Below are 18,638 nucleotides of genomic sequence, written 5' to 3' on the forward strand. Positions count from 1 at the left end.
TACCAGTCATATAACACATAGTATAATGTACCAGTCATATAACACACGGTATAATGTACCAGTCATATAACACATAGTATAATGTACCAGTCATATAACACATAGTATAACGTACCAGTCATCTAACAATATACAGAAGCACTGTGAGAAAGAAAGAAAGAAAGAAAGAAAGAAAGAAAGAAAGAAAGAAAGAAAGAAAGAAAGAAAGAAAGAAAGAAAGAAAGAAAGAAAGAAAGAGGATAGGTAGATATAAGGCTACTGTCACACCAGTGTTTTTGCTGGATCCATTATGGAAGGGGCGACGCCAGGTCAAAACAAGTGTTGAGCACGAATATTTGAATAGCAAATGTTTATCGCGAATATCGCCACTTTAAGAATTCTTGAATATTTAGAATATAGTGCTATATATTCGTTATATCGAATATTCTGCATTTTTTCTTCCATCTGAACACATGATTCCTCTCTGCTTCTTGCTTGTGGGCCAATGAGAAGGAAGCAATGTCAAGTCCACAACAATACTTAGTGCACCAATCAGTGATCTGTAGTCAGACCTGCTAAAATGTGAAGTTGCACGAAAAATATTCTAATCACTGTCGATTAGCGCAATCGCGAATATATTGGAGCACTCTATCTGCATATAAAGCTATACTAATGTTCTGCTGTGCCAACCATTTTCTCCAGTCTCAGGAAACTTATACCAGCTTGGAAAATGTAGCCAAAGTGACCCACGCCTGTATTTCGCGTTAAGAATTCGCATTATGCGATTTTTACATTGCTGATTTTTGGCATTCAATTAAATAATCTCGAATTTTCGAAATTCGCAAATATATGACGAATATTCTACAAAATATTCGTGAAATATTGTGAATTCGAATATAGCCCCTGCCGTTCATCACTAGTTAAGACATTTGGGGCTTGAGCCCCTGATGTTTTGTCCAGGGCCCCAAATGTTACGGCTGGTAGCTATACAACTGCCTTGCGGATCTAAGGATGGCGATACAGTTTAATTACTTTGGCCGCTTGCTTGTAGAACAGCGCAGACGGTGGCCAAGCAACTGCCTGTGCCGGGTCTCAGGCGGCGTGATGATGTCATTGCGCACGCCTGCGCCAAGACACAGAGGGCGCAGTGACTTCAACATGCCGGTCTGAATCCAGAAGCCTGCAACTTGGACCTCCAGTGGTGGGAAGTCAGGTGAGTATTTTTTTTAAAATATCTTGTCCACAGTGGGGGCTTTGTGAATGCTATGGGCACTAAATGTTGGCATTATGCCTGCTGGAGCCACTGGGAGATTGGTTATAACTACAATGGGTCTCTGCAAGTTCTGGGGACACTGAAGAGGTCATTTTACATGGGGGCACTATATGGGGGCCATAATAACTGTTGGTGGGCACTATAAGTATTGCTGGAACTACAGGGGGCATTATACCTTCTGGGGTACTACAGGAGGGTATTATAACTATAGGGGGAACCACAGGAGAGCGTTATAACTACTTGGGCACTATAGGAGGATATTATACCTTTTGGGGGCACCACAGGAGGGACGTATTACTACTAGGGCACTACAGGAGGGCATTATACCTATACGGGGCACCACAGAAAAGCCTTATTACTACCGGGGCACTACAGGAGGATATTATACCTATTGGGGGCACCACAGGAGGGCCTTATTACTACCGGGACACTACAGAAGGGTATTATACCTATTGGGGGGCACCACAGGAGGGCCTTATTACTACCGGGACACTACAGAAGGGTATTATACCTATTGGGGGGCACCACAGGAGGGCCTTATTACAACTGGTGCACTACAAAAGGGTATTATACTTATTGGGGGGAACCACCGAAGGGCCCTATTACAACTAGTACACTACGGGAGGGTATTATACCTATTGGGGGCACCACAGGAGGGCCTTCTTACTGCTAGGGCACTACAGGAGGGTATTATACCTATTGGTGGCACCACAGGAGGGTATTAAACTACTGGGGCACTACAGGGCATCCGCTTTGCGTCGCATCCCATAACGCACACAAAAACGCTGCTTGCATTGTTTTTTTGGTCCGGCATGGGAACGGAATGGAATGCTTTTTGGAGCACTCCATTTCGTTCAGTTGAGTTTTGTTCCCATTGACAATGAATGAGGACAAAACTGAAGCGTTTTCCTCCGGTATTGAGAACCTATGACGGATCTCAATGACGGAAAGGGAACGCGAAGATGTGAAAGTAGCCTTAAATAAATGAAAAAAAAAAAAAAAGATATATAGATAGATACAAAATAAATATGTAATCGGTTACAATTTGATTGATACAGTCGATAAATCGATAACATCTGTATTTTACTGCAGTAAATCTCAATGCCATAACATTCCTTTAGGTTTCCATACAATACAAAAATAACAATAAAGATTGACTTTCAGAATGAGGGAACATCCTTCACAGAGGGAAGAAATAATTGCCAGCTCAGCATTTTCTGTCTCTTTGAAAAGTTCTCAGGTCGTGAAGACTAAGTAATAAGAAGCAAATTATGATGTAGACAGAAGCCTCGGGGGAGCTGTATCGAGATCATGTATTTCAATAAGGCTCTCTGTAGTTTTCACATGATAACAGATTTTGGTAGCCGTCCCCGGAGAGTCTCCTCTCTAATAGCATTCATTGTACATGCAGCCCTCAGACGACATCAATCTGGAGGGTAGATTAGGAGAGGGGGTGTTGTTTTCGGAAACCTGTTACACTGAAAATTAGAACTAGGATGGATGTAAATTACCCATCAGGGATCGTGATAAGAAATGAATTATGGGGGTCGTTAAAGGGGTTTTCTGGAACTGACATACTGATAAACTATCCATTAGATAGGGCACCAATATCATATCTGTGGGGGTCTAACTCCTATTGCCCCCACTGATCAGCTGTTAGGTTCTGGAACAGTGTATGGGGCCGAAATACCATACAGCGTCGTACAATGTTTAGTGGCCATTTGCCGTTACTGCAGCTCAGCTCCCAGGACTTCTCCAAACAAAATTGGATTATTTCAGGACTCAAATACAAGAAGATTTAAATTAATGTATTTTTCACAACAAAGTTTTTCCAATCTCATTCCGACTGCGCTCATTTGTAATGAAGTCATAAGCTCGGTTTTTGATACCCCTCAAAATAAGCTGATACATCAAGGGGTGACTATGGAGGCTGTGGAAAGGGAAATGTACAATAGTTTACATTCTGGGTATTCAAGTGAAGAGTGAAACACACATTACACGATTTCGTCGAGTATACATAATAATATAATAATAATAATACAGTATTTTTCTAAATTCCATAATCTTACCTTGTTGCATATGAAGTTCTGGAAGTAAGGTTTCTACAGACTCTGGGACTCCTCCAAGGAAGACTGGTGAATTAACCTTTATCTCAGAAGCTTCAGGCCCAAGCATCTGTTCTATCAAATTATTGAGTTGCACTAAAAAATGTTCACCTTCCTTTTTGAACAATATCTTGTTCCACTGGCCATTGCAGTATGAAAGTCCGGCCCAAAGATTGACTCGTAGCAGTGAGGAGGCACTTTTATAATTTACGATAAGGTTCCCATTGTCTAACTGAACCTGTAAGAAAAAAATGAAAGCACTATTGAAACTGATGATAATCATTGCGTCAGGATCTACTCTATTGGAGCAGACATTAAGGCAAGAGTTATGGAAACTGGCATATTGTTTGTGGAAACCAATGGGTCGGCCATCATTTCCAGGGGATTTGGCCAAATGAAAGATACTGTAGCTGTGGATGCTAGCATCTCTAGTAAGGTCCTCGGGCAATCTACGTAAACTCAGTGGTCAACAAGGTGGGGAAGATCTACATTGTTATGCCATAACCTTATGAGACTGAACTACCCCTTAAATAGCATCCATTGGTTAATTGAATGTGTTGGTCACATGACACCTTATATGTTGCGCCACCATTGACATTCACTTAGGAACAGGGTTGAATGATAGACAGGACAGGCCAGGTCAAACGCCATAATCAAGTCACGTTGTCTTCTCCATGTTTAGTCCTGTGCACATAGCCATGGGTGAAATGTTTTTCTGTTCCACTCTAAGGTTGACCAATGGGTGCCCAACCCTCTGAAGGAACCCTGGGCTATTGCCCAATTTGCCATTCACAAAAAAAAATGCAAAGCAATGGAGCCATCGCTTATTTAAAAGAAAGTTCTGACTAGTTTTTTTCTCAGGAACTGAAAGAGAAGCTTTCTTAAAAAACATGGGGGGGCATTTATGAAGACCGGTTCATCTGCCTAAGTTATGTAGACACGAAGTCAGCAACACGTGGTGACACCTAGACGGTGTCTGGAGGACTCAACGTAGTATTGGGACCACCTAAAACCCATATATTGCCCAATTTGTCAATCCCAAAACCCAGCACTACAATGGATCCAATACTTATCTACAGGAAAGTTCTCCCTCATATTCCCAAGGAAATGAAAGAGAAGCTTTATATCAAATACATGGTGCATATGCTTCAGTGCAATCATCCGAGGGGTGGACAACTTACCGCATCCATGGATCGGCCTTATTAATTAAATAAAGCGCTCATTGAAACAATGACCACCAGGGCAAAGGTGATATTATTCATGATTATATCTAAGATTTACATCCTCCTTTATCTGCAGTACATTCACATTATTGTATGGCACTTACTTTAATTAACAGGATGCACAATGTAAACCTAGTGTTATATTTTTTCATTTTTTCCAGTTCAGATTAATCTGTTTCGCCTTCTGATATATTTGGGGGTTTGGAAGACAAATGTTTGACTAATTTAAGTGGATTTTAAACAAGACAAGTTGTAGTTTTTATTGGAACTGTTTTGGAGTGCATCAAAAGTATAAATTCTTTGTGAAGGAATTGTAAATCCACCATCTTTTTATTTTTTAGCACTTTGCATTATAGATAATATGATATGTTTTTTTACGGTGCTCATTTTTTGGGAGGAGTGGGGGGGGTAGGATGGGAAATACTTTTTATTTAAAATGCAGTGAAGGCGGGCCCAAGCCACTCTGTGCACCCTTGTTCCTCCCGCTTCCTCTGCCAGCCCTTCCCTCTCCTTCTTGATTGACTGTCACAGATGAAGTTAGCAGATAGCTGGAACATATAAATAAATGAGCGACTGGCTTGATCCCAAACTAAGGAGCTTATAGGTGAGCCCTATAAAACCCTAAGAGCTCTCCCTGACTGCTATGCACATGCAAGGGTCTGTATGGTAGACGGTTGCTTGCCCGCGTATCTAATACTGTGTGACACCTGAAAAACCTATAATAGTGAGGGGACACGACCACCGGCTCCCTGCACTTAATACGGACGGAGTCAGGGTCATCTAGAATCAAGCCAGCAAGGAAACACAATAAAGTAAAAGACTTATCTAAACAAACAGCAGAAGCAGCTTCCAGCAGTGAACACTTCATCCAGGAAGTAGTATAAACCGCAAAGTGAGGCAGTATGGGAGGGATTATAAAAGAAGACGATTAGTCGAAATAAGTGACAACTGGCAGAAGGAAAGGAGATGAGAAATTGAAACCAAAACAAAGAACATCATACAAGAGGTAGAGAAGAAAGTCTGCCAGACCTTCTCACAGAACTGGCGGTGACAGTACCCCTCCCTCTACGGGTGGACTCCGGACACTCAGAGCCCACCTTCTCAGGATGAGACCTATGGAAAGGCCTGATGAGACAAGTGGCCTTAATGTCCACCACTGGGACCCACATCCTCTCCTCAGGACCATAACCCTCCCAATGAACGAGGTACTGAAGAGAACCGCGGATAATGCGAGAATCCACAATCCTAGAGGCCTGAAATTCAAGATTACCATCAACAATAATCGGAGGAGGAGGCAAAGAGGAGGGTACAGTGGGTTGGACATAAGGTTTTAATAGGGACTTGTGAAAAACACTATGGATCTTCCAAGTCTGAGGAAGATCAAGACGGAAGGCAACGGGATTGATGACGGACAAGATCTTGTAAGGCCCAATAAACTTAGGACCCAACTTCCAGGAGGGAACCTTCAGTTTGATATTCTTTGTAGACAACCACACCAGATCACTCACATTCAGGTCCGGACCAGGCACACGTCTCTTATCCGCCACACGCTTATATCTCTCACTCATCCTCTTATTACCCTGAATCTTTTGCCAAATAAATGACAAAGACGAGGAAAATCTCTCCTCATCAGGTAAACCAGAAGACCCCTCTCCAGAGAATGTCCCAAACTGCGGATGAAACCCATATGCACCAAAAAATGGTGACTTATCAGAGGACTCCTGGCGACGGTTATTTAAAGCAAACTCAGCAAGGGACAAAAGAGAATACCAATCCTCCTGATTCTCCGCCACAAAACAGCGCAGATATGTCTCCAGATTCTGATTGACGCGTTCGGTCTGACCATTCTACTGCGGGTGAAAAGCAGAGGAGAACGACAACCTAACCCCCAAACGAGAACAGAAGGCCTTCCAGAATCTGGAAACAAATTGCGTTCCCCTATCAGAAACAATGTCTGAAGGAATGCCATGCAATTTAACAATATGATCAACAAACGCTTGCGCCAGCGTCTTAGCATTGGGTAACCCAGGAAAGGGAATGAAATGTGCCATTTTGCTAAAACGGTCCACTACCACCAGAATCACAGTCTTCCCCGAGGAACGAGGCAGGTCCGTAATGAAATCCATGGACAGATGCGTCCAAGGACAGGAAGGAATAGGTAACGGGAGGAGAGAACCCGATGGCCGTGAATGAGGGACCTTGGCACGACCGCAGGTCTCGCAGGCTGCCACAAAACCCTCAACCGTCTTACAAAGAGCCGGCCACCAGAATCTCTGAGCAATGAGATCCACTGTGGCTCTACTCCCCGGGTGCCCAGCAAGGACAGTATCGTGGTGCTCCTTAAAAACCTTGTGTCGTAAAGCGAGAGGCACAAACAACCTCCCAGGAGGACAAAGATCAGGAGCCTCTGCCTGGGCTGCCTGAACCTCTGCCTCCAAATCAGGATAAAGAGCAGAGACGACCACCCCTTCAGCCAAAATGGAACCCAGGTCTTCAAAGTTCTCCCCTCCCGGAAAACAACGTGACAGGGCATCCGCCTTCACATTTTTAACCCCAGGGCGGAACGTATCAACAAAATTAAACCTAAAAAAGAACAAAGACCATCTGGCCTGTCTCGGGTTCAGACACTTGGCCGATTGCAAGTAGGCCAGATTCTTATGGTCGGTAAACACGGTAATAGGGTGTCTGGCTCCCTCTAACCAATGGCGCCATTCCTCAAAAGCTAATTTGATGGCCAACAACTCCCTATCTCCCACATCGTAATTTCTCTCTGCAGAGGATAGTTTCCTTGAGAAAAAGGCACACGGTCGCCATTTGGCAGGAGAGGGACCCTGAGATAAGACCCACCTCAGAAGCATCCACCTCAACAATAAAAGGAAGAGAGACATCAGGTTGTACCAAAATGGGAGCGGAAGCAAAACTCTCTTTAATACTCGTCTTTTCCGACGAGGAAAGATCCACCCCCTTTTTAGTCATATCAGTGAGTGGCTTAACAACAGAGGACTAATTCAAAATGAACTTTGTGTAATAATTGGCAAAACCCAAAAACCGCATCAGCGCCTTCTGATTCTCATGAAGCTCCCAATCAAGCACAGCGCGGACCTTCTCAGGGTCCATGCGAAAACCAGAAGCGGAGAGTAGAAAACCAACAAATTGAATCTCCGCAACCGCAAACACACATTTTTCCAGTTTAGCGTATAATTTATTCTCTCGCAGAATCAGCAAGACCTGACATAGGTGGTCCCAATGAGTCTTGAAATCAGGAGAAAAAAATTAAAATGTCATCTAGATACACCAGTACAAATTTCCCCATTAAATGATAAAAAATTCTGTTCACAAAATGTTGGAAGACGGCCAGAGCATTCATCAAACCAAAGGGCATAACCAAATTCTCGAAATGACCCTCAGGGGTATTGAAGGCCGTCTTCCATTCGTCCCCTTCCCTGACCCTAACTAGGTTGTATGCCCCTCTTAAATCCAACTTAGAAAAAACTTTAGCCCCAACAATCTGGTTAAACAGGTCCGGGAACAGAGGAAGCGGATATGGGTCACGAATCGTGATACGGTTCAGCTCCCTGAAATCCAGACAAGGTCTTAAAGAAGCATCTTTTTTCTTAAAAAACAAACAAACAGCGGCAACAGGTGACTTCGAGGGTCGGATGTGTCCCTTTCTCAGGCTCTCAGAGATATAAGTACGCATAGCAACCCTTTCAGGTTGGGAGAGATTGTATAGTCGTGATTTTGGCAGCTTGGCGCCTGGGATGAGATTAATAGGGCAGTCGTACTCCCGGTGAGGGGGCAACTCCTGGACACCACTCTCGGAAAACACATCCGAAAATTCAGAGAGAAAAGATGGCACAGTCTTGGTAGAAATCTCTGAAAGAGACGTCGTGAGGCAATTCTCTCTGCAAAACTCACTCCAACCATTTATTTGCCTTGCTTGCCAATCAATGGTGGGGTTATGTTTAGTGAGCCAGGGTAGCCCCAACACTAGAGGAGTAGGTAATCCGCTTAAGACGAAACATGACATATCCTCAACATGAGCGTCACCCACAGTCAAACGGATATTGTGAACTGTGCCCTTTAACGATCTTTGGGAAAGTGGAGCGGAATCGATAGCAAAAACAGGTATATCCTTTTCCAAAGTGCATATCTGGAAACCATGCGTAGTTGCAAATTGATTATCAATGAGATTGACAGCTGCTCCACTATCTACAAAAATCTCACAAACAATGTTCTTGCTCTCTAGCGCCACCCTGGCAGGTAGGAGAAAACGGGAACTACAAGCAAACGGCAAACCTTCAATTTCCGCATCAACCTTGCCAATAGTAGCAAATGGAAAGTTTTTTGAGTTTTTTGAGTTTTGTTTTGTTTTTATTACCCTCAGAAAACGCCATGAATCTCCTAGAGTGGCAAACCTTATGCTGAATCTTCTACTATCAGAGGCAAGCAAACCCAGCTGCATGGCCTCCTCCTCAGACGGGATTGAGACCCCTGTGCACTGAATGAGACAGCCCCACTGTCCTTGGGCTGAATATGACAGGAAAGAGTAATCTCCTCTCTCTCTCTAAGACACCTGTCAATACGAACAGCTAGAGACATGGCTGACTCTAACGACGCTGGTCTGTCATGAAAAGCAAATGAATCTTTCAATCTTTCCGAAAGACCATGGCAAAATTGACTTCGGAGTGCAGCATCATTCCAACCAGTATCAGCTGCCCATCTGTGAAATTCAGAACAATATATCTCTGCGGACTGTTTACCCTGGCATAAAAGACGCAGTTTAGATTCAGCCAGAGCAATACGATCCGGGTCATCATATATCTGCCCCAGGGCTACAATAAATTCATCCACCGATCGGAGGGGCCGTGCCCCCACCGGCAGCGAAAAGGCCCAAGACTGAGCGTTATCCCTGAGCAGCGAGATGATGATCCCCACCCTCTGCTCCTCATCACCAGAGGAATGGGGAAGTAGGTGAAAATGGAGTTTGCAAGCCTCTCTAAAGCAAACAAAATTCTCACTACCCCCGGAGAACGTATCCGGGAGCGAGATCTTAGGCTCGGAACAAACTCCATGAACGCCAGCAGAACCAGTCACCTGAAACTGAGACACAGTTTTACGGAGATCTGCTACCTCCAGCGAAAGACCTTGCATGCGGTCAATCAAGGCTGAAACCGGATCCATGTTTAAGACGGTTATGGTGGTTTATAATGTCACGGATGAAGTTTGCAGATAGCTGGAACATATAAATAAATGAGCGACTGGCTTGGTCCCAAACTAAGGAGCTTATAGGTGAGCCCTATAAAACCCTAAGAGCTCTCCCTGACTGCTATGCACATGCAAGGGTCTGTATGGTAGACGATTGCATGCCCGCGTACCTAATACTGTGTGACACCTGAAAACCCTATAATAGTGAGGGGACACGACCACCGGCTCCCTGCACTTAATACGGACGGAGTCAGGGTCACCTAGATTCAAGCCAGCAAGGAAACACAATAAAGTAAAAGACTTATCTGAACAAACAGCAGAAGCAGCCTCCAGCAGTGAACACTTCATCCAGGAAGTAGTATAAACCGCAAAGTGAGGCAGTATGGGAGGGATTATAAAGGAAGACGATTAGTCGAAATAAGTGACACCTGGCAGAAGGAAAGGAGATGAGAAAGTGAAACCAAAACAAAGAACATCATACAAGAGGTAGAGAAGAACGTCTGCCAGACCTTCTCACAGAACTGGTGGTGACATTGACAGGGCCAGGTTCCTGGATAGTCATTTCCCCTGGCAATGTCAATCAAGAAAGAAAGGGAGGGTCTGGCAGAAGAAGCAGGAGGAGCAAGGGTGCACAGAGTGGCTTGGGCTTGGCCTGGGTGCACTTAACTGCTCATTTGCATATGGATTAAGTACTTTTTTCCCTCCAGAATGAAGCAAAAGATCACTAATTTAAAGATATCACTACATTCAGCCACGCTAGGCCTACAAGGCATTGCGCCTGGTTTATCAGTGAATTTCCTGTAACACAATAGTCCTCTTTTACTAATCTAAGTGCACCTACATTTTGCCGTAAATTGTATTAAAATGTTGTGCAATTTTGTGCTTCCAGATTTAGACAAGGGGGTGTGACATAGCTGAAAAGAGACAGGATTTTGTAGAAATGAGAGTGAGGTCTTACACGTCTATAGAATCAGGGAAACGTGCTATACAGCCTGTCTACGGGGTGAATCTAGCAAGTGCCAGAAAAGTGGAGGGATTTTGTCTATTTTTTGGTGGATTAGGCATTCGTGCTGCATTTATGACATGTGCTCCATTTTCAGGGTGGTTTGCACCAAAACTCGCAATTTGCATTTGATGGCTGTACTTCAGTCCCTGTACAAAATTCAGGAACATTTGCAATATAAAGATTAGTTTTTAGACTGAAAAATTCATCCAATCTAACAAATGGTGTGCAGCATTTTGTAAAATTGTCGCAATACATGATATTAAATGAAGCAGACGCTCCAAAAAAGGGCAAAAGATCACAAATTAATACATTACCCCCAAAGTTTACCCCATCTAGAGGATTATTAAATCTGCTCAGCTTGGGTCAGATTTGGTAACACTGGCACATTGTTCAATTTTTTTTAGCACAGGGGATTGACAAATATGACATTTGTCCTGAATAGAAACTGGTATAAATACAATATTGCAAAAGCCCTTGGCAGGCAGCAGCAAACATCGCAACCACTGGGTGGCAGCACATAGAAGTATATAGAATAGACATCTCATGACAGAGTACTGCAAAATTGAAGTTGCACACCTTTAGATCTGGCCCGGCCCATAATGAACATGTGTGTGCACACACCTGATGAGCACTCATTCCACAAGATAATTATTTTTGTACATACCAAGATATAATCTGGTCCATCTATATTGTATATAAAAAGCAGGAGGCCTCTCAGCTGGTCAGTTCTGAACATGAATGATATTTCAATGTCTGTGCCACCAGGAAATATAGAAGGAGGCATTTCAAGGAAGCCTGAAATAATAAAGAAAGTCAGAGCTAAATACCAGGGTGACGGGTGGAGCAGTCAGAGTAGATCAGGGATCAGCACCTCAGGATTCCTAGCTGTGGTAAAACTATGACTCCCAGCATGCTCACTTGCTTGGCTGTTCTCGGAACTTCCATAGAAGTGAAAGGAGCATGCTGGGAGTTGCAGCGTCACCACAACTGGAATGTCAAAGGTTGCTGACCCTTGGAGTCGATCACAGATATTACCAAAGCCTAGAAGGTGTACTCCTTCCTCAAGTGATTCCGGACACCCCTCCCATTTTTCATACATGTTGCTTCGTTCTTCAGCTTTATCCCAGTCTAGTTGCTGCCATTCCTTGGGACTGTCACTTTTCTGTATGAATATGTCACCAAGGCAGCCAACAAAACTCTTCTGGACTATTCGTGTGTTCCCTGTGATAAATTGCAAAATCTGAATTAGGAGGGATGAAGAAAAAGAAAGAAAGAATAACGAAGGATGGAAGATGGAAAATAAGAAGGGAAAAATGGATGGATAAAAGCAGAAAGATAAAAATGGAAGGGCAATACAAGAAAAGACAAATTGAAGTAGGGTATAAAAAGAAAACAATGAAGGAAATGAGAAAGCAAGGGAAAGCATAATAAAAGAATGAAGAAAGGAGAGGAAGGAAGAATGAAAGTAAGAAGTAAGAGAGGAAGAGGGGGGTGGAAGGAATGGGGAGAGATAAGAATAAGGAACGGAGGAAGGAAGGAGTGAAGGAAGGATGAAAGGAAGGAAGGATGGAATAAAAGAAGGAATGAATGAAAGGAAAGAGGAGAGAAGGAAAAACCAGGAGGAGGATTAAAGAAGGGAGGAAGAAAATAAGGAAGTGAGAGTGGAAGGAGGAATGAATAGATAGATGAATGGAGAAAACAAGAACGAAAGGACAATAAAGAAGAAAGAAGGAAAGCAAAAAGAATGAAAGTAGGATATAAAAAGGTAAGAAACAAAGAAATAAGGGGAGAGGAGGTATATAAAGAAGCAAGAAAGGATAGAAGTAAGGGAAGAAGTAAGTAAGAGAGGAAGAGGAGAAGGAATGAATAGAGAGAAATAAGATTTAAGGGTTTGTCTCATTCGCAAATGGCATTTATCATGTAGAGAAAGTTAATACACGGCACTTACTAATGTATTGTGATTGTCCATATTGCCTCTGCTTCATTCATTTTCCGATCACATTATACACTGCTCGTATCCAGGGGTTACGACCACCCTACAATCCAACAGCAGTGGTCGTGCTTGCACACTATAGGAAAAAGCGCCAGAATCTCTGGTGGCAGGAGCCATGGGAGCACACATAGGGACGCATGTGCAGCAGCTCCTGTCTGGCCACCTCGTATCTGCGCTGCAGCGTTGGTTATAACCCCTGAATACAAGTAGTGTATAATGTGATGGAGAAATAATTCCAGCCAGCAAAGAAGGCAATATGGACAATCACAATACATTAGGAAGTGCCTTGTGTCAACATTCTGTGCATGATGATTGCCATTTGCTGAAGTGAGACAGCCGCTTTAAGGAAATGATGAAGGAAAGGAAAGGATGAAGAAAGGATGGAAAAACAAATCAACAAACTAAGGAAGGAAGGAAGGAAAAGGAAAGGAAAGGAAAGAACAGCAGAAGGACTTTAAAAAAGGATGGAATGAAGGAAAAAGGAAGGGATGGAGGAAAGAACGAAGGAAGGAATGAAGGTAGGAAGAAAGGAAGGAGGAATGTTTATATTTACCAGTGTCTTTTCTTTTGACAGAGAAGCTTGCAGGAAGGCCTCCAACAAACACTCCAGTGTTTTCACCAATAACTGTACCACTGCCTGTGGCTGAAGCAGAACCTTGAGAAGGAGATTACAAAGCTCAGTACTGGAGATGTCTACAATCTTGACTCAGTACTGGAGATGTCTACAATCTTGACTCAGTACTGGAGATGTCTACAATCTTGACTCAGTTGCAAGTGTTTGTGTATTTTGTGCACTAGTGCTATGAGTGGGCATGGGACGGAAGACATAGCGCGCTGGAGCATTTCAGGAAACCAAAGACTAAACAAAGTGTTCACCATTTACTCATCTTGACAACCTTCTTCCAAACAGAAGACAAAAAAAAAATTTGATCCACAAAGGATGACATGTCTACCTGAGTATTTTTCATCCACAGTGATCGTTCCTGAAGCTTCATTCCTTGTGACCATGATCTGATGCCAGCTGCTATCATTGTAAAGTCTGTTGTTATCATTGGTGGGAGTCACAGCCACAGCGGATTCCTTCAGAGAAAGAAAAATCCCATTTATATCGGTATAAAGGATGTCCTCATCTGAAGGTGGTGCTTCAAGTCAAATAGAAAAGATAGATAGATAGATAGATATAGATAGATATGTAATGCCCCAGAGTGGCATTACCACCTTTGCACCTTGCTACTGTCTTTATTGGTTAACCTCATGTCATCATGTGTATTTGGTTCACCAGCAGGTGGCAGAAAATATGGTAGAATGGAGCTTTCGATTCCATTCTAACAACCCCCTCTGTGGAGGAGTGGGCGAGTCCCACTTCCTGCAGGAAGGGAGGGGACCAGTTTCTAGAGTAGGAAGCAAGTGCTGGGCACGTCTCTGCTGGACGTGCCCAGGCCAAGCCAAGCCAGCTAGAGCACCGTCAGCTCTGCTGGATGTGGAGGCCACAGCTTAGAGCCTCAGGAGCCAGGAGGAGAGTTCACTGGCATAATTAAGAGACAGACCATACAAAGAGAAGTTGCAGCATCCAGAGGAAGCTAAGTTATACAGCTACCCTGTTAGTACAGCAGAGCCAGAGAGAAACAGATGTAGCAGAATCGAGTTTGCATGCCAGAGTTTTAATGCTAAAGCCTGCTGTAACCAAGACAAAGTCTGTAACCCGTTTGGAGAAACGTTTATGCCAAATAAAGCTGTTATTGAACTTCATCACAAGGTCTGGATTTATTCTTCATCACCAAGTTAACTACCCCCCTTATTTGCTGCTTCGGAAGACAACGCCTGTGATCCAGCGTATCCAGGTGGGAGCACCGTGACACATACAAAACAGTAAGGGACATCGTAGGCCACCCTATACCACCCGGCTATTCCTACACCTGGGTACCACCACCAACACCATTTCTTAAAGGGACTCTGTCACGTTGTTGCTTCACTGCAATTGGCATCACACATTTTCTTGAAGGGACCCTTTGCCGCTGTCAGATGTTGCAGATAGATATTAGAATATGAGATAGATAGACAAAATAGCAAAAAGGCAGCACTCGAAAAACAGTAAAAATGCAAAAAAAATACTTTTATTCACCCATGTGGATACGCGACGTTTGAAGAAAGGCTCTAGAATTGAGCCAAAACGTTGCGTATCCACATGGGTGAATAAGAGTATTTCTTTCATTTTTACTCATTTTGGAGTGCTGCCTCTTTGCCATTTTGTATACTGGGTAATTGTCTAGTCCCCTGAGGTGTGCACCTTTTTTTTGTTTAAGCTTTGATTTAGTGCTGCCAGATTTTTGCTTTAGATAGATAGATAGATATTACTACAGTCGTGGCCAAAAGTTTTGAGAATGACACAAATATTAGTTTTCACAAAGTTTGCTGCTAAACTGCTTTTAGATCTTTGTTTCAGTTGTTTCTGTGATGTAGTGAAATATAATTACACGCGCTTCATACGTTTTAAAGGCTTTTATCGACAATTACATGAAATTTATGCAAAGAGTCAGTATTTGCAGTGTTGGCCCTTCTTTTTCAGGACCTCTGCAATTCGACTGGGCATGCTCTCAATCAACTTCTGGGCCAATTCCTGACTGATAGCAACCCATTCTTTCATAATCACTTCTTGGAGTTTGTCAGAATTAGTGGGTTTTTGTTTGTCCACCCGCCTCTTGAGGATTGACCACAAGTTCTCAATGGGATTAAGATCTGGGGAATTTCCAGGCCATGGACCCAAAATGTCAACGTTTTGGTCCCCGAGCCACTTAGTTATCACTTTTGCCTTATGGCACGGTGCTCCACCGTGCTGGAAAATGCATTGTTCTTCACCAAACTGTTGTTGGATTGTTGGAAGAAGTTGCTGTTGGAGGGTGTTTTGGTACCATTCTTTATTCATGGCTGTGTTTTTGGGCAAAATTGTGAGTGAGCCCACTGCCTTGGATGAGAAGCAACCCCACACATGAATGGTCTCAGGATGCTTTACTGTTGGCATGACACAGGACTGATGGTAGCGCTCACCTTTTCTTCTCCGGACAAGCCTTTTTCCAGATGCCCCAAACAATCGGAAAGAGGCTTCATCAGAGAATATGACTTTGCCCCAGTCCTCAGCAGTCCATTCACCATACTTTCTGCAGAAGATCAATCTGTCCCTGATGTTTTTTTTGGAGAGAAGTGGCTTTTTTGCTGCCCTTCTTGACACCAGGCCATCTTCCAAAAGCCTTCGCCTCACTGTGCGTGCATATGTGCTCACACCTGCCTGCTGCCATTCCTGAGCAAGCTCTGCACTGGTGGCACTCCGATCCCGCAGCTGAATCTTCTTTAGGAGACGATCCTGGCGCTTGCTGGACTTTTTTGGACGCCCTGAAGCCTTCTTAACAAGAATTGAACCTCTTTTCTTGAAGTTCTTGATGATCCTATAAATTGTTGATTGAGGTGCAATCTTAGTAGCCACAATATCCTTGCCTGTGAAGCCATTTTTATGCAACGCAATGATGGCTGCACGCGTTTCTTTGCAGGTCACCATGGTTAACAATGGAAGAACAATGATTTCAAGCATCACCCTCCTTTTAACATGTCAAGTCTGCCATTTTAACCCAATCAGCTTGACATAATGATCTCCAGCCTTGTGCTCGTCAACATTCTCACCTGAGTTAACAAGACGATTACTGAAATGATCTCAGCAGGTCCTTTAATGACAGCAATGAAATGCAGTGGAAAGGTTTTTTTGGGATTAAGTTAATTTTCATGGCAAAGAAGGACTATGCAATTCATCTGATCACTCTTCATAACATTCTGGAGTATATGAAAATTGCTATTATAAAAACTTAAGCAGCAACTTTTCCAATTTCCAATATTTATGTAATTCTCATAACTTTTGGCCACGACTGTAGATATTTCTGTAATCATAGACATATTCAAAAGTCTGTGTGATATGAATTAATGGCCATCTAAATTACACCTTAGAACATGAGAGTTAGGCAAAATTCCTCCTATAAATAGATGCCAGGAAACAAAAAACATAACTGTCAGCACCCTTTAAGGGATTATCCTATGATCAATGTGAAATATGAAAATCATACATCATATACAATAGTATATAACAGTTTCTTTCTAACAAAACTAGAACCAGTCCTTTACCCCCCTAGATCCAGAGATTTCCCCAATCATTGCTCCTATTGCAGATTGCTCAGCTATTTTATGAAGCTGCCAGCTCAGGGGGCATGTCGTTTCTCAGGGGAAGAGTATTTTATGCTGCAGCCTTCTCCCTATAACAGCTCCATGGGTGAGTCCTTTCCACTGCAGCTTTCTCCCTATTACAGCTCGGGGCGTGCCCTTACTTGGGTCCACCCATTGTAACCAGGAAGAGTTTACCCAGCAAACAGAGAGAGAAAATGTACTTACAGAAGGTAAAAAAGGGACTCAAAACCTGCAGGTTACACACACATCTAATGTATATGTACCGCTGCACTTTTATCCAGACACAATGCTGTTATCGTCCATCGGCTGGTTTTTAAATGAATGCTGTTGAGTAACGATGAGCGAAGTTTTGCAAAATTCGATTCGGCTGCGTCACTGAATTTTACAAAAATATTTGCTTTGTGACTAATGACTTTGTGACAAAGCGCATTTCTTTGTAATTAGGGGGTGCAATGACAGGGAACAGCGATTGCACCTCCCCCCCTCATTGCACCCCTCAGATGCCGCATTCATCGCTTATCGCGGTATCTGATATTAATATTAAAGTGTATAATAAAAATAAATAAAATCATACTCACCTCATCCATTTGATCGTGAAGAGCTGGCCGCTGCCATCTTGATTGAAGATCCGGCGCAAAATCTTGTGCAGCCCGTGATGACGTCACCAAGTCGGCCGGCGTGGTGACATTATACATCAGCGTGCATAGGATTTAGTGTGAGATCTTCAATGAAGAAGGCAACAGCCAGCTCTTCGAGATCAAACGGATGATTTTTTACATTTTTTTAACCCATTTCAGGGAAAATCGACTCGTTACCATGAAGCAGGTGGAAGTTTGGCTTTGTGGCAAATCGAATTTTCCCTGAAATTCGGATCAAAGCTTCGATTCGCTCAACACTGCTGATGAGCTCCAATTCCAGAACCAGACCATGGACAAAAGTAGCACTCTTTTTGAAAAAAAAAAAACGGACCCTTCTGAAGTCCCGGGTATTCGCCTCTCGACCCATCACTTCTCACATTAGAACTACACTACGGCCATCTCTTCTCGCAGACTTTCCCTCTTTTTAGCAATTTTTAAACATTTTATATTTCACAAACATGCATTCCATGATTGTAGTTTAATAATTAAAACCAGAACTGGTGTCATGCCCAATTAATGTGCCCTAGTATTATGCCCATTACTTTCTCCATTAGTGAATTCAACAATACTAATGGGATTAGGAGCATGAGACGCTAATTGGGCGTGACATAAGAAACTGGCTTACTTCTTGGCATACACTGGCTAATGATGAAATTAATGAGCATTTTATTAAATGCTGTCTCATCAAAGTGTCCTTAGTTGGCGTTAAAATTGTTACAAATGATGCAGCATTGGAAACACTGTATAAGATACAGGAAACACATCTCTCATCTTCCACGTGACCGACATGTCTACCATCCACTCCTCAAGACGTTCCCTGTGCTCTGCCAGCTATTGCTTCTGCTCGCTCCATGTTCAGTCACGTGTTGTGAAGCTAGTATGGGCAGGACGCCTTAAAATATACTATGTATGGACAGGACGCCTTAAAATATACTATGTATGGGCAGGACGCCTTAAAATATACTATGTATGGGCAGGACGCCTTAAAA

The 18,638-nt window shown here is 43.1% G+C and overlaps 1 protein-coding gene across 1 annotated transcript in view; it reads right to left on the reverse strand.

Annotated features, from left to right (window-relative positions):
* The window catches only part of USH2A (usherin), a 1,179,609-nt gene that overhangs the window by 631,934 nt on the left and 529,037 nt on the right, over positions 1-18,638 (reverse strand). The window contains exons 22-26 of the mRNA XM_040430191.1: positions 13,741-13,867; positions 13,341-13,442; positions 11,830-12,015; positions 11,459-11,589; positions 3,322-3,595 (exon numbers count right to left, since the gene is read on the reverse strand). Coding sequence (XP_040286125.1) covers positions 3,322-3,595; positions 11,459-11,589; positions 11,830-12,015; positions 13,341-13,442; positions 13,741-13,867 — 820 coding nt within the window. The remainder of the gene's footprint in view (positions 1-3,321; positions 3,596-11,458; positions 11,590-11,829; positions 12,016-13,340; positions 13,443-13,740; positions 13,868-18,638) is intronic.

Source organism: Bufo bufo, chromosome 4 (assembly GCF_905171765.1).
Source record: "Bufo bufo chromosome 4, aBufBuf1.1, whole genome shotgun sequence".
NCBI classification, from domain to species: Eukaryota; Metazoa; Chordata; class Amphibia; order Anura; family Bufonidae; genus Bufo; species Bufo bufo.